The sequence below is a fragment of the Tenebrio molitor genome, chromosome 9 (assembly GCF_963966145.1).
Source record: "Tenebrio molitor chromosome 9, icTenMoli1.1, whole genome shotgun sequence".
In the NCBI taxonomy this organism is placed as follows: Eukaryota; Metazoa; Arthropoda; class Insecta; order Coleoptera; family Tenebrionidae; genus Tenebrio; species Tenebrio molitor.
In genome coordinates, this window is record NC_091054.1 from 2090160 (window position 1) to 2105505 (window position 15346).

Consider the following 15346-nt stretch of genomic DNA (forward strand, 5'->3'; position numbering starts at 1 on the left):
GCGGCACGGCAATTTTGCCGGAGTACATACACTATTACGGATAATACTATCAAGTAATAGTGCAGTGCTTATCAACATAATTACCGGCGTCTCGCCTCCGCATTTTGACTTTTTTGTGTTTTATGTTCTGTGTCAATGTTAAGGAATTTCCTCACGATGTGACATGAGTATAATAATATACCTTTTTGAATTTCAACCACCAATGTGTTCTCTAAGTCCAAAATTTTTAAATTTTTAAGAAGAGATTGCGGTACTATTCCTGTTGCTGAAATTATAAATGGTAAAATCGAAATTTTTTCTAAACACCAAAGATTTCTCATAGCAACGGATAGTTCTAAATATTTATTAATTTTTGTATTATATGTCTGTGTTATATTGTGTGAATTTGGAACAGCTATATCTAAAAGATATGCTTGCTTTTGTTGTTTATTTAAAATAATAATGTCTGGTCTGTTATGCTGAATGTGAATATCAGTTAAAACTGTGCGATCAAAATATAATTTGTAATTGTCATTTTCTAAACAACTTTCTGGTTTATAAATGTAATGTGGTTGTGTATCCTTTAATAAATTGAATTTAACTGCTAAATTCATGTGTATAATTTTTGCGAATATATCATGACGTTTTTTATATTCGCTTTGAGCCAAAACGGTGCAAGAAGAAATGATGTGTTCAATGGTTTCCCCTTCAGTTCCGCAAATCCTACATTTATCGATGATCGATTGTAAACCGCATATGTGTTTTTTATAATTTCTTGTATTTATAATATTGTTATGCATATAATTTTGCAAAATAAGTGTTTAGTGTAATTGTGACGTGTTATTATTTCTTATTTGAGTTAAATCTGCGTCCTGCTAGAAAATTTTTCATATTTGGAAAGATCTAACTCTCTAGGAGAGGTGATCGTAATAGAAAAAAAAGACACACAGAACTTGTTTTCTTTCTTTTTAGATTTCAAATAAATCGAAGATATTATCTTCTAGAACTGCTTTTATCTTTTTCTATTTTTGTCAAAGATATTCTTGCGTGCTGCAAAAATTTTGAACAATTGGGAATTGCTACCAATATAATGGGCAAATAAAATTTCAAAAATATTTATACAGGGTGTTTAAAAAATGCCGTACTAAAATTATTGTACGGTGTTCAGAAGCATTTGGTAGGTGAGGAAAAATATTTAAAAAAATTTTGGTCTTCATTTCTCTGCACAATGGGAGTTTTGTATAAGGATATTTAAACGTTGTTACTTGTAATAATTATTACTAAGTACGATAGTGGGAACCAAGGGAACTTTAGCTATGAAGAGTATCAATTATATATTTATAATTTTTCCTTGAAATAATGCTTTCAGTTTAAAGCGGTCCTGCTGAAAAAAATGTTTGTTCGTGACAACTTGAGTATCACGAGACTAAACAAAATACTACTTTTTCCTCCGAGTCTGAATAAAACAGGAAGATTTTACTTCCAGAGATCAGAAGAAATAATCGGATAGCGATGATGCTGATTTTATAAAATAACAATAGTACAATGTTCACTAATTGGTGAAATAGATTTAGCAATGATCTGATCTAGATGAAAAATCTAATATTCTTTATACAGAGTGAATCATATAGTTTCATACATATTTTAACCAGTGGCAGTGGCAAAGGCTCTTAACAATAAAATATTGAGTCATACATTAAAAATTGGCAAAAATTACCATATCTCAATCATTTCATTATTAGTAAATTCCATTCTTCGCTAATTTATTAATTATTTATTCTACTTTACGTCCAATGTCATGAATGTCATAATAGAAGCAAACAATTGTTGCTATAGAGAAAATATTGCTTGTTTCAACGTAAAATATTTTCATTTATCTGCAGTTCTTAAAAGGTGGTAGTACACTCTTTAACATGCTTTATCTTCAACAATTTTAACGTTAGAACCTTGACATTTTTGTAAGAGTGTCTAGGGATCGAAGTCTACCACCGGTTAAAGTTTGTATGATACTATATGAATCACCCTGTATAATTAAGAAAAAATATTTTTTGTATTATATTGCAACTTTCGTGTTCTCACACAATTAAGAGAAGTTCCTATCTGTTAACACATGTAGTAAATAAGAAAAATCAGTTGAAATTTGACATAAAAGCAAATAAAAGCCAAACTAACAGTTTTCTTATCTCGTGCACAATTGTTAAACAGACAAACATTACCGAATGTGTGATTTGAATTTAAAAAATACAGTTTATCTTGTAAGATTTTTAGACGTGAAAAAAGTTTGGAAAAGAGAGTGTGATTTTAGTTTGACTATTATGTTGCGGTTATTGTTTATTATTCTTGTAACGGCAAGTTGGATCGAATCGCGGACAATATATGGTCACATTCGCCGACCAGTGCGTCACCGCCATTACATCATGAAAAACCCGCCGCCACATTTCAATCCTCTTCGAATGATTCATCCACTAAAAGGTAGATAATTTGTAGGTGTATTCCTTTATAAAAAATCTTTTTAGAAAATCCACCATCAGGATACAAGTGCGCCTACGATTATGACTGTCCTCCTTGTCACAAGTGCTGCTCAGGAGGTTATTACAAAAACTTTTGCAAGAAACGTCCTACTTGTTGGGATACTCCAAAAATGACTACCAAAAAATTCTCAAGCAGTGAAAAAGCCCCAGTTACTATTACTGAAATAATCACTTTAAGTACTACTGAAACAACTCCGACAACTACTGAAACAACTTCGACAACTACTGAAACAACTACTCCAACTACTGAAACAACTCCTACAACTACTGAAACAACTACTCCAACTACTACTGAAACCACTACAACTGAAACAACCACTGAAAGTACCACTTCAACCACAACCGAAACTACCACTACTACCGAATATACTACTCCAACTGAAACTACCATTTCAACTACAACTGAAAGTACTACTCCAACAACTACTGAAACTACCACTTTAATCACAACTGAAAGTACTGTTTCAACACCTGCTGCCGTAGAATCAACAATTGCAGGTACAGAACTTGATGAAGGCAGTGGTGGTGAATATGATAATGATGATGATGATGATGATGATGATGATGATGATGATGATGATGATGATGATGATGATGATGATGATGATGATGATGATGATGATGATGATGATGATGATGATGATGATGATGATGATGATGATGATGATGACGATGCTGATAATGATGATGATGAAGACGATAATACAGAAGCTGAACCAGATGAACCTACCACGACATCAGGATCTATATTTAAGTTATTCTGAAAAAATATTTAGTACCTAATGTATTTTACGAACCAATTATCTTATATAAATTAATTTTTATTGGCATTTAATCTTATCAGATGTGTCCGTTTCATTGAATTTTTTTTTATGAGAATACTAGTTAGGAAACAAAACAAATATATTTGCTTGACACTTAGATCTAAATAAAGTAAGTAATAAATAAAATATGTACATTTCTTCAAATATATAGTTATTTATTGTTAGTTTAATACGTGTACATCGTATTTTCACGTAACCAGTAATAAACGTCAATACATAATTATTTACCTTGATAAGATATCGATTTGCTTACTGTTGCGTCGCAAATTCATGCGAATTTACTTTTTTAAATCTAAAAACCCGTATTTTTATTAGTTTATGCGTTAGTCAGCCAATTTTTTAAAATGATCAAAGTTATCAATATTGACACAATATCACCTTTAGTTTTTCTTAAAATTATGATGACTAACACCTTATCACATGAAATACGTATTTGATAAGTTACTTCAATAACGCCATTTTATATTAAATTTTGATGTTAAAGTGTTGCTTCTGCTGTTAGATCCAGTGTAATTTCCAAATGACCAAAATGTTGTCAATTTGCTTAAATTTAATTCTGATAGTTTCAACTAACTGTTATACGATAAATTTAAATCACAAAGAATTTAACAATGACAGTAATTTTGGTGGTAGTGAAAGTCATAAATATAATAACAACTTTACAATAAATGGATCAGAAATTAACATTTACGTCAAGGAACCAACGGGCGGTTACAGTGTAAGTGACGAACTGGAGACTGTGTCAACAACACAAACTAGAACAGAACTAGACATAGAAGGTTCTTCTGTTGAAAACAGTGATGACGGAACCTTCAGGATAGATGTACCAGAAATCCAGATTTACGACGAAGAACCACAGGACAATTTCAAGGGAAGCAACCAAGCGGAAGCTGTGCTATTATCACAACCCATAACAGGCACAAATGGTTCTGATGAAGGTAGTGGCAGTGGAAGTGGTGATGACTACACTGTAACATTCCTGGATGATGAAGACCTTTTCTTTGAAATAAAAAGAAAAAAGTCACTGTACGTTATAATCACACAGAAGCTTGATTCTCCTATTGGCTACGGAAGCGGAAACTTTTATGACGTTGGCAACGATCGTGACAGCGGCAGCGGTGGAGGCTCCAGTGATAATAATTATGGCAACAGTGATTTGGGTGGCAGCGGTGAAGGCTCCAGTGGAGAACATGACAGTGATGGCAATTATGGCAACAGTGATTTGGGCAGTAGCAAACGAACAGTAGAATATGGCAGCGGTGACAGTGACAGCGAGATGGGAAGTGGCAGTGGCGACGGTGACAGCGAGAGCGGAAGTGGCAGTGGCGACGGTGATGACTACAGTGCAACATTCCCAGATGATGAAGACCTTTTCTTTGAAATAAAAAGAAAAAAGTTGCTGTACGTTATATTCACACAGAAGCTTGAGTCTCCTATTGGCTACGGAAGTGGAAACTTTTATGACATTGACAACGATCGGGACAGCGGCAGTGGTGGAGGCTCCAGTGATGATAATTATGGCAACAGTGATTTGGGTGGCAGCGGTGAAGGCTCCAGTGGAGAACATGACAGTGATGGCAATTATGGCAACAGTGATTTGGGCAGTGGCAAACGAACAGTAGAATATGGCAGTGGCGACGGTGACAGCGAGAGCGGAAGTGGCAGTGGCAACAATTATGGAGATGACAATGAAGTAGAGAATGGCAACGACAATAAAAAAAGTGATCAAAAGACCAATGAACAATTAGTTATTGAGTTTGTAAATCTTGTAGAGAGCGAGCATTATCCCGAATTTGAGTTTATTGATGACGACCTATCCATGGTCAAATAAAAAATTGATAAAGTCCTTCCGGTGGTTTTAGTAAACATTATTTGATTTTACAGTTTTATCTAATCTCGTGAAAAGTAAGAACTGTGTTAATAAAAAGAGCAAACACATTTTGTACTTTTGGGTAGCCCTCCCTATTTTAAACACAAATCTATCAATATGCATCTGCTTGCCTTTTCGCACTGTCACCTTAGGCCTGATTGTTGAGGTAAATTCCCACAAATAATAATAATAATGAGTAAATCACCTTGGTTTTATTTCTAGGTCAATCTTACAATGTTAGTACCTTTGTTGATTCTCTTGTTGGCAATTAATGACAATGACAGTTACAAAATTCTTTACATGCGTCGTGGAAGACATCACAACATGAGAGCTCTACGTTTACAACAGCGCCCATCTCATTTCTTTAATCCCATCATCCCGATTGACAGACGTAAGTTATAAATTTACCGATCTATCAAAGTACCAATGCGACACTTTTAGCCACTTTTGACAGATGTGCTACACATAGATGTATTCACAACCGTGACTGTCCTTACAACCACATATGTTGCGCCAACAAACTTTGTGGATTTAGAGTGTGCAAGAAATGCCCTCACCCAGAAATAACAACACATTTTTACACCAAGAAAGAGTTTCCAACAACTGATGATTTTACATCTAGTACCACATTCACTGCTGCTCCTACGACTGACATCATCACAGATGCAACAACTACTGTTACCACAACTGCAACATCAGAAGTCACAACTGATTCTACTGTAACCCTTACAGGTACCGCTGCTACAACTACAACTACGACTGCTGGTACTTCTGAAACCACTACAATTACAACCACCGCTGAATCTTCAACATCTACTGTAACGGAAGGGACAACTACTGTCACTACTCCTGAACCAACTGAACTTACATCTACTACCATTACTACGAGTACTACTATTACTACTACTGCTGAAACAACAGAAGATGGTAGCGGTAATGGAGACGATGAAGACGATTCAACAACTGGTGCGCAGAGTACCACCACACCCGCAGCTAGTACTATTTCTACTGTTGGTACAACTCCGTCTACTACTACTGCGGAATTTGATGGCAGCGGAAGCGGAAGCGGAAACGGGATCATTGTAGATGACGATGAAGACAATTATAGGAGAGATATTAACAACCCAAGCATTACAGATGACTTTTTATTCGTTGATATTGAGAGAAACTCTGAAACTACTACTGAGTTCCTTTCTACTGTAGATATTGACCTTGAAATTGGAGATGTAGACAGCGACAACAAGAGACGAGTTGCTTCTGTAACTCCTTTTACGTCCAGCATAGCAGATGTGGACAGTGGTACTGCGAGTACTACTGTATCTGACGTAACTGCAACACCTATAACTCTTGGTACTAGGGAAACCACTACTGTTACCGGCAGTGGTGATGGTGCTGTTGTGAATGATGACGATGACGACGACACTGAGCAGTCTGGCAATGAAGACGATTCTGATAAAGCTGGCAATGAAGATAATGGCGTTGAAGATCATGGTACAAACATTCAAAAAGAATATAGCGAAGAATCTGCAGAAACTGCCGGTACTATATCTTCATGGCCAAAAGAGGTAGAAGTGAATGGAAATGTCAACGGCAAAGAAGATTATGGTGGACCGTCTGAAGAAAAGGACAAGAACGATGTGCCATCTCAAATTTTGTTATTGAATCAAACTCAAGAAAAAGATAATGACAATAACAATGGGAATGACAGGAAAGATATACGCATTAATGGAATAATACCACCTGAGGTTCTAGACTCAGGTTTAAACATGAATGAAGATTATTTTCTTATTATCGACGACGATTATTATGACATTATACCAGCAAGAAGAGAAGTCTACAGTAGAAGTAAAAATACAAAGGTAAAAGAAAAAAGAAGAGTCAAGAGAGTTTGAATTTAGCGCTTTGAAGATGTTGCAAGTTGACTTTCAGTGACACGGTTCTCTGTAGTGATAGAGTGATAGTAAAAGTGTTACAAGCAAATACAATATCTAGAATTATCGAATATGTGCTTAATAGTAGGAAAATAAAGCGACAATAGCAAAAGCAACATCATTTTATTTGCAAGTTTATCTAATCTAGACTGAAGGAACCTCAAATTAGACGAAAGAGCAAATAAAATTCGTCCCAATACGTTTCTTATCTTATCCATTACTGTCCGCTTCGCAATTCGCGAAATGAATGATTCAAATTTAACAGTGTTATCAGAAAAGAATTTCAGAATGTTTAACCAGATGATAATCTGCGCGCTGCAAAAAACCAAATCATAGCTACTCAAACATGTTGAAGATCCTCCTAGTTGTTTATTTTACAATTTGCACTGTTCAAAGTGGGTATTATTACTACAGAGGGCGAATCTTTTATACCAATTCTAGAGTTCACCACTTGCTTCGACGCCCTCCTCCTGATTTTAATCCGTTTCTTCCGGTTGCAGGTAAATTACAAAAGCGCTGTTGTTGCTATTCTAATGGTATTTTTTAGTCACCACTGCTGCACCAGATGGACGATGCACTGATGATCGTCAGTGTCCATCCGGTGAAAAGTGCTGCAGAGATGCTAGGAACGGGTATGGAAAGTGTAAAGTTGAAATCACGTCACCACAAGTGAAAAAGGAAGTCACAACTGGTAGAAACTGCTCGGGGAGTTGTAATAACTGTGTCGCAGCGATCCTGTGCCCGCCGTGTCACCGGTGTTGTGATTCTTACTTCGTAGTCAAGGTTTGTGAAAATGTGACTGCAGTGACCACTGCCGCAACAACTGTTACAACAACTGTTAACACCGACGAGGATACAAGCGAGAATCTTCCCGTGACTGCAACTGATGCTTCTACTTCTGCAGCTACTTCTGCTGTTCCTACAGACGTTACAATTTATTTTGAAACAATTGTAACAACCGATTTTGATGACTTCATAACCCCCGGTACTACCGCTGTAACCGACAGAATTGTTACCACTGACGCTCCCGTTTCGAGTACAGTAAGTGAAACGATTTTACCAGATGACAGTGGTAGTGGTTCCGGAGATGACGAAGGCGATTTCACCACTTTTGATACAAGAAGTACCACAAGTACTGTTTTTACTGATTCAACAACAACACTGGCCAGTACTATTGATGTTGTTGAAACAGGTAGCAGTGACGATGATGGTGATGAGGAAAACGAGGAACAACCAAAGAGAGAGGTTACAACTGAAGATTTTGTATTTACTGATTCATATAACGGTACTACAGAGAGAAATTCAGAAGTTGTCCATACGACAATTGAAGATGGCAACTCTGAGGTACAAGGTACCACCAGTGACGAAGGAGAAGAAAATAACCAAAGAGTTTCGACACCAAGTACTACTGCTGCTGATTCTGGAAATATTTTGACCACAGTTAGTGAAAATGATTCTTCAACTGTCAGTTCACTAGAAACTACATCGGAAGATTTTTCTACTGTCAATAGTAATACACCTAGTGAGCAAGACAATCGAGAAGGAACAACTATGCCCAGTACCTTCGATATTACTGCTGTTAATTCCAATACCAAGGAAACAGTGACTCCTTCAACAACAGGTACTATTTGTTTTATACTTGTAAAAAATAGTAAGTACTCCGTTGTAGTACCAGATCGTCGATCTCGATTTCAAGCGTTATTAATTGTCTCGTTACTGTTACAGATGTGTCTGATGGTACTATTGGTCATTCTTCTGCACCAAGTGAAGAATCTTCCTCTTTTACTATATCTACATTAATTGGAATTATAACTGGTAGTGATTTTATCGTTACTGCATCTTCAAATACAGTTGATAACACAATTAGTACCACTACTAAAATCTCTATAACTACAACTGAAACTGATACTCCCGAAAGGGAGGAAGAAATTGATGAATCTGGAAGTGGTTTAGATGATGAAGAACTAGAAACAACTGATAGTCCAGATGACTCAACAGAAGGTACTAACGGTGATAGTGAAGATTTCTCAATCGATGATAGTGATAGAACAAGAACCACTGTTGCACCTATAACTGACAACACTAATGCTTCTGAAATCACTACTGTTGAGCTAAATGAAGAAACGGAATCTCCATCAACTGTTCCGTCTTCTAATGTAACTACTACCATCACTGGGTCCACCATAGATGTTGACTCTACTATTGAAATCGAAATAGAGAGAGTACCAACAACTATGGATACAAGAAACGTAACTTCTACTAGTGATGTCACTGTGGATGACATCGGTGAAGAGACTAGTTACATTCCTGATGCAATCACTAGGTCAACAATAAATGTTGATTCGTCTGTTGAAATTGAAACAGAAAGAATACCAACAAGTATGGAGACAAGAAACGTAACTGTTACTAGTGATGTCACTGAGGATGTTACCACAACAATCTCCAATTTGACAGAATCTCCAGGAATTGTTTCAATCACCAATTTGCCCACGAAATTTGCAACTGATGTGACACCCACAGCTACAGTTGAAGAAACAAATTCAACTGTTGTTTTTTCCAATATCACTGCAACGACAAAAGTTGACTCTAGTCTTGAAGAAACAACTGAGACAGCATCACTGGAATCAAATACTGCTGGTGTAACAGTTGGTTCCAGTGAAGAGACTAGTGACACTCCAGAAACAACAATTTCAAATTTCACTACAATAATCTCCAACGTAACAGAATCTCCAAGTGTGTTTAACTTGACTACAATTGTTCCAAGATCAACTACCATGGGCGAATCAGACAGTCTTGTTTCGTCCAAAATCACTGTCACCGTCACTAACCCAACAGTAAGTGTTGAAGACACAACTGAGTCTGTCAATGGTTCTATTGAAACAACCAGTGGCGCTGTCACTAACCCAAAAGTAAATGTTGAAGACACAACTGAATCTGTCAATGGTTCTGTTGAAACAACCAGTGGCGCCGTCACTAACCCAACAGTAACTGTTGAAGACACAACTGAATCTGTCAATGGTTCTGTTGAAACAACCAGTGGCGCTGTCACTAACTCAACAGTAAATGTTGAAGACACAACTGAATCTGTCAATGGTTCTGTTGAAACAACCAGTGGCGCCGTCACTAACTCAACGGTAACTGTTGAAGACACAACTGAATCTGTCAATGGTTCTATTGAAACAACCAGTGTCGCTGTCACTAACCCGACAGTAAATGTTGAAGACACAACTGAATCTGTCAATGGTTCTACTGAAACAACCAAGACTGTCGACGAAACTTCAACACTCGTCGTTTCAAATGGACCTGATCCAGAGAAAGAACACAACACTGAATCTGTGTGGATAAATCCAGATACCACCATTGTATCTCCTTCAATTTCACCAGTCACAACATCTACAATTCCTGTTACCACAACTACATCTGCGACTACCACCATGGGAGAAATAGTGGGTTCAGGCAGTGGTGATGGTTTGATTGATGATGACAGTGACGATTATGAGGACTCTGGAAGTGGAGAACCAGAACCAGAACCAGAGTAAATGTGGAAGGTAGAGAATAAACAAAACTCGAATAAAAAGTTTGACGTAAATATTACAATCTCAAAAGCAAGTTGTGCGTTCTTTAAAAATGTTAGTAGTTTTTTTTTTATACAAATAGAATGTAGTAGAAAAACTGTGCAGTAATGTGTCATTTCCTCCCTTATCACATGAATAATAGTTATTTGTAGATCAAGGTCACGAAATCATTCTTTAACGTACCGAGAGAAAAATTGTCGCTGAGGGCGCTTGCGGCCGAGGCAGCACAATCTCGAGGATGTTAAAAGGGACAAGTATGAGGCAACAATTACAGAGATCGAAATGTTACTACATTTTAATTAGAAATGAGCAAGGCCAAAATTTTGATTCGGAACGTTTTTAGTGTGATTTTTGAAATTTGCCGGTGTTAAAATTTTTTTAGAAAAAAGTTGGTGTCTCAAAACAGCGATCTCTGTACCCATTTTAATTACAAATACGTTGTTTTCTTTAGTCTTCTTCCATATTTCAATTTTATATCGCTTAAAAAGTCACTTGCACTTAACGTTTTATCTATTTGCCGGCTTACTTTTTTCGTGATAAGGGTCGCATTCGAGGTATCTTATCACTCCGCCGCACGTAAAATATAAATAATTATAATTATAAATTTTTAAATTGTGTGATTAAGACAAAATAACAAAATAAAAGCAACTTTCAATAGCAGCAACAAAAAAGTTTGAGGAACTAGCAAAAACAGTCCACTTTCACACATTATTTAAAAACACCTCATTTTTAAAGACTTTTGTACAGCAGTTGGTTTTGAACCAGAACATAAGTAGGGAATAATTTTCTATATCCATTTTCTTTAGCGACCCTGTATAAAGAAAATACTCTGTGGCTAAGTAATAACTAATAATTTATTAGTAAGGTTCTACAAATAAAACCTCTTTGTTAATTGTCTTATTTACATTTTGATGGATCCATTTCACAAGCTGAAGTGTAGTTGTCACTCTGACAGATACATTTGTTGCAACCCACATACCAGACTTTTCCCGGAGATTCACATCCTAAAATGCAAGTTTGTGAAATTAGTCAAAAATCATTAGCAATTCTGTGATAATACCTGAAAGAACTTAAAAAAAAATGTGGAAAGTATTATCGGTATGTATCATTCAGAGTAGAGGGTCTTTTTGTGCTTCGGCCAGTTGCGACCTCGACTTCGTCTCGGTCTCAATCACAAAAAGACTCACTTCTACTCTTAATGATATAATCTACGATTAAAAGAAAAGCCAAACTAAAAATACAACAGGCGTAATTAATTGTTTTTGGTGCAAAATAAAATAATAAAATCTATTCGAAATTTAACGACTGATCCCATGTTGTAAAATTGATTTCTTTTTCGTTTTCTTTATAAAAAAAGCTTCTCTGGTGTTAGAAATATAGAGGCACATTTTTGCAAGAATCTTTTTATTGTTGATGGATATTTTGAGAGAAAGTTTTCTACATATGTTTTTACTAAGATTTTTCTCATTGTATGAAATGTTTCAATATGTTTTAAACTATGTAATTCAAAAACTAACTCAAAACTACTACCACAAAAAATGTGAACTGACAATAAAAACAAATGAAACCGTTACCTTCTTCCTCACACATCCCAATAATAAATATGGTGAGGGCAAAACAAAGAATAATTAAAAAATTGATTTTTGACAAACACATCGTCGAAATATTTTCAAAAGGAATTTCACAGAACAGAGCGCAGGTGACAACCAGTACTGAACTAAAAACGGAACGTTGTATTATCACGTAATTTGAATTCCTATCGAGGAGTGGCCTTAGAAAATTCTCGAATGTCAAGGATCCAAGGCATTTTCAAGCATTTCCACGAGGACAATACTTATGTTTCAATTTTCAAAATTTTCCCTAATATAGACATAATGTGACACTATTTGTCGAATTTTTTATTAAAATTATAGTTACAGTTACAAATTAAGTCAACAACAGAAAATATGTATGATGCAAGAGTAATAGTCATTTTACACAATGCACATAAATGGGAGATTGCATTAATAATTCACACAAACATAAAATATCAATTGGTGTTAGATCCACAATATTTCAGATGACGAAAATCAGACGCAACATGTGAATTCTTTGCACCTTTGTAACAGTAAAATTGAGTCCAGTTTGTTTATATTGCATAATTATGTAAATGAGAATAAAACAACAATAAAACTTTCATTTTGAATGTGTGTTTTTGGGATATTATCGATAGCAACAGCGAAAGTGCTGAAAAAATGTCTAATGCAACAGCAAAAGTGATGAATAAATGTTGTGGTTTTGTGCAAATAACAATAACTTTTTCAAGGTCATCGAAAAGACCGAACAGACACTATCAGCAGAAAGCTTTTTTAAAACACTAATTGACCTGTCTTTAGATTTTTTTGAAAAATTATGCGTTACGTTTTCATTTGGGTGTTTCCAAACTTTTTGGACAGGCTGTATAAAAGTTTTATATGGGTTTTTCGTGGGAAAAAAACCAGAGTATCTTTAAATATTTTTCTAACGTGACTCATTAATAATAAATAATGGGTAATAACAACAAATTAGCACTAATATATTTTAATATTTTACTTTCATTTTACAGCTACATACAGGACTAATTACAACAATAATATAATAAAGAATTTAGAATTTTTAATTTTCAGTTAAAGACAAGCCTTCAGTGTACAAGCAGCATTGGTTCCATCCTTGTTGCAAACGCATGTGTTACATTCTTTTTTGAAGGTGGTTCCAGGTTCACAATATGCACCTAAAACAAAGTTTTTTTTCAATTTTAACAAAATCCACATGAAAAATACCTATCTGACTTAAAAACTAAAAATCTTTGGAAATGTCTTCATGGTGTTGCATTTATAACCGGTCCTACACAACTTTTTAAAGTACAAACAGCATTTTTTCCATCTAGGGTACAAGTACAAGTGTTACAGTCCCTCGCGAAGGTTTCGCCAGGAGTACAGGAAAAAGTGTCTAAAATTTTGGGAAAATTAGAAAACGTTTTAGATTTTTTTTTAATCCGCTCGGGCAATCAGAAGGGTGTTTAGGAGATACAAAATGAAAATAGAATAAAAAAATACCTCTGGTTTTGCGTGGAGCACAAGCTTTTCTGGTGCAGACCCACAGTCCATTGGCACATCTGCAACTGTTACACTCCTCTTTCTTGCTTTCGCCCTCCTTGCATTCTAGAATGTCAATCAGATTTTATAATAAATCTCCATCACAAAACAATAAAGACAAAGAAATTCCTTTTCGAGAGGATTTCCTTTGCCATTCAACGTGGAAACGCTGCAAGCATTCGGGGCACTTTTCCAGATTCCGCAATATTATCGGAAATTTTTGTATTATAAAACAAAAATGTTATGTAATTATGTTATTAATATAAAGTTCCTTTACCAAAAAAAAAAAAATAAAAATAATAAAGACTGTTTTAAAACTACATCAAAAACTATCGTTTGTCTGAGTTCTTTGGTGAATGATAGTGGTGCTAAGGGTTAAAAGTCAAGTACATCTGATAACCTAGTGACACAAAAGTGGAACATTGCAAAAAATTTAAGTTAAAAAAAGAATGACAATTTCATTTGTTGCGTATATCGCCATTTTAAACTTTAAAGAAGAAAACATACAAAAAATAATTACCTGTATTGCAAGTAACACTGAAGATTAGTACACTAAGTACGAGGCAAGTGAGGATAACAGTATTCATTTTGGACGAGATGTGACTGGTATGAAGAATTTTCTAAAACTGAGTAAATGTATAAAATTCCAAGTCTTATATCGTCGAGCGATTATAATTTCTTTGAATCAGTGTTGTTGGTAATGGGAATATGCAAAAGGTTTCGCGCCATAACATTTCGGTCAATATTAGTTCTTAATTAGGCGTGAACGAAAGCTTACAATTAGATATGTTTGTTTTTCTACATAACTGTGACATCAAGATTTTACACTAAATAAAAGGTTTTGCATGTAAACGAGTTAAATATTATGCAATATTGGTGGCCAAGGCTGTATCATTTGAGTCAAGATTTTGAGACGCCACTGGGACGAAGTCATAATTTGAGAACAATTTATTGAGAAGCCCATTGTTGTTGTGATTAGTACCAAAGGTGGGTATTGATGTAAACATCAACAAGATGTTTTTTCTGTACCTGGGAAAACCCAAAGGAATGGGAAGAACATCGCTAAAAGTTCAACAATGTTATCATCACATCATGACCTTATACTAGCCATGTATTAATTAATACAACAATATACGATAAAAAATGTCTTATATGTGTTAAATTCTTAATTTTTTACGTACACAAAATACTAAATTATTAAAAGTTAAAGGTGTGAATTTTAATGTTTACCAAGACACATATACAGGGTGTATCAAAACGACGGCGCCAACTACTTATAAAGTAGAGTGAGAGGAACGTGAAAAAAATAATACAAATGTTCTCCCGATGCTTTTTTGTTTTTCTTATTTTTCCAAATTTAGATTTTTTTTGTTGACATACAGGCTGTTTGATAAAAAACGCCTCAACCCATAACTTTTTAATTTATTATCCGATTTCAATGAACAAAAAAACCGAAGATATGGTTTTTCATGCGCTACGAAGCAGCCATAAAATAATTTTGTTTTGGCGTTATTTTCAGTAGC

The 15346-nt window shown here is 35.2% G+C and overlaps 5 protein-coding genes and 1 long non-coding RNA gene across 7 annotated transcripts; 4 read left to right on the top strand and 2 right to left on the bottom strand.

The window, feature by feature from the left end:
* The first annotated feature begins 2150 nt into the window (after positions 1-2150).
* Positions 2151-5182, top strand: LOC138139402 (uncharacterized). Of its 2 annotated transcripts, XM_069059659.1 has the most exons (3): positions 2151-2451; positions 2496-2708; positions 2751-5182. In XM_069059659.1, the coding sequence occupies exons 1-3, from the start codon at positions 2199-2201 to the stop codon at positions 3272-3274; spliced, it is 990 nt and encodes a 329-aa protein (XP_068915760.1). In that variant the 5' UTR covers positions 2151-2198; the 3' UTR covers positions 3275-5182. The 2 variants fall into 2 exon arrangements, with proteins under 2 accessions (XP_068915760.1, XP_068915759.1); XM_069059658.1 differs by having other exon boundaries at positions 2157-2451; positions 2496-5182.
* On the top strand, positions 3946-5165 carry LOC138138519 (uncharacterized). Its single transcript, XM_069058496.1, has 2 exons — positions 3946-3951; positions 4032-5165. The coding sequence occupies exons 1-2, from the start codon at positions 3946-3948 to the stop codon at positions 5163-5165; spliced, it is 1140 nt and encodes a 379-aa protein (XP_068914597.1).
* Positions 5183-5229: 47 nt separating the features above from the next.
* On the top strand, positions 5230-10807 carry LOC138139400 (mucin-22-like). Its single transcript, XM_069059657.1, has 5 exons — positions 5230-5370; positions 5427-5595; positions 5646-7635; positions 7683-8756; positions 8861-10807. The coding sequence occupies exons 3-5, from the start codon at positions 7482-7484 to the stop codon at positions 10672-10674; spliced, it is 3042 nt and encodes a 1013-aa protein (XP_068915758.1). The 5' UTR covers positions 5230-5370; positions 5427-5595; positions 5646-7481; the 3' UTR covers positions 10675-10807.
* Positions 5529-7096, top strand: LOC138138522 (uncharacterized). The gene is made up of 2 exons (XM_069058497.1): positions 5529-5595; positions 5646-7096. Exons 1-2 carry the CDS (start codon positions 5529-5531, stop codon positions 7094-7096), a joined length of 1518 nt encoding a protein of 505 aa, XP_068914598.1.
* Positions 10808-11546: 739 nt separating the features above from the next.
* LOC138139408 (uncharacterized) lies at positions 11547-12578 on the bottom strand. Its single transcript, XR_011162287.1, has 2 exons — positions 12285-12578; positions 11547-11714 (listed from the first exon to the last, which is right to left on the bottom strand). It is a non-coding gene; the product is annotated as an uncharacterized lncRNA (long non-coding RNA).
* Positions 12579-13253: 675 nt separating this feature from the next.
* On the bottom strand, positions 13254-14455 carry LOC138139407 (serine protease inhibitor I/II-like). Its single transcript, XM_069059668.1, has 3 exons — positions 14344-14455; positions 13785-13889; positions 13254-13459 (listed from the first exon to the last, which is right to left on the bottom strand). Exons 1-3 carry the CDS (start codon positions 14408-14410, stop codon positions 13356-13358), a joined length of 276 nt encoding a protein of 91 aa, XP_068915769.1. The 5' UTR covers positions 14411-14455; the 3' UTR covers positions 13254-13355.
* Positions 14456-15346: the final 891 nt, after the last annotated feature.

What these genes read in the sequence shown, in the direction of transcription:
- LOC138138522 (XM_069058497.1), top strand. Translation starts at nt 5,529, where the DNA reads ATGAGAGCTCTACGTTTACAACAGCGCCCATCTCATTTCTTTAATCCC. An exon ending in CATCATCCCGATTGACAGAC is followed by an intron (nt 5,596 to 5,645) that starts GTAAGTTATAAA and finishes CGACACTTTTAG; the next exon opens with CCACTTTTGACAGATGTGCT.
- LOC138139407 (XM_069059668.1), bottom strand. Translation starts at nt 14,410, where the DNA reads ATGAATACTGTTATCCTCACTTGCCTCGTACTTAGTGTACTAATCTTC. An exon ending in CAGTGTTACTTGCAATACAG is followed by an intron (nt 13,890 to 14,343) that starts GTAATTATTTTT and finishes TTGACATTCTAG; the next exon opens with AATGCAAGGAGGGCGAAAGC. An exon ending in TGCTCCACGCAAAACCAGAG is followed by an intron (nt 13,460 to 13,784) that starts GTATTTTTTTAT and finishes ACTTTGTTTTAG; the next exon opens with GTGCATATTGTGAACCTGGA.
- LOC138139402 (XM_069059658.1), top strand. Translation starts at nt 2,199, where the DNA reads ATGTGTGATTTGAATTTAAAAAATACAGTTTATCTTGTAAGATTTTTA. An exon ending in AATGATTCATCCACTAAAAG is followed by an intron (nt 2,452 to 2,495) that starts GTAGATAATTTG and finishes AAATCTTTTTAG; the next exon opens with AAAATCCACCATCAGGATAC.
- LOC138139400 (XM_069059657.1), top strand. Translation starts at nt 7,482, where the DNA reads ATGTTGAAGATCCTCCTAGTTGTTTATTTTACAATTTGCACTGTTCAA. An exon ending in TCCGTTTCTTCCGGTTGCAG is followed by an intron (nt 7,636 to 7,682) that starts GTAAATTACAAA and finishes GGTATTTTTTAG; the next exon opens with TCACCACTGCTGCACCAGAT. An exon ending in AGTGACTCCTTCAACAACAG is followed by an intron (nt 8,757 to 8,860) that starts GTACTATTTGTT and finishes TTACTGTTACAG; the next exon opens with ATGTGTCTGATGGTACTATT.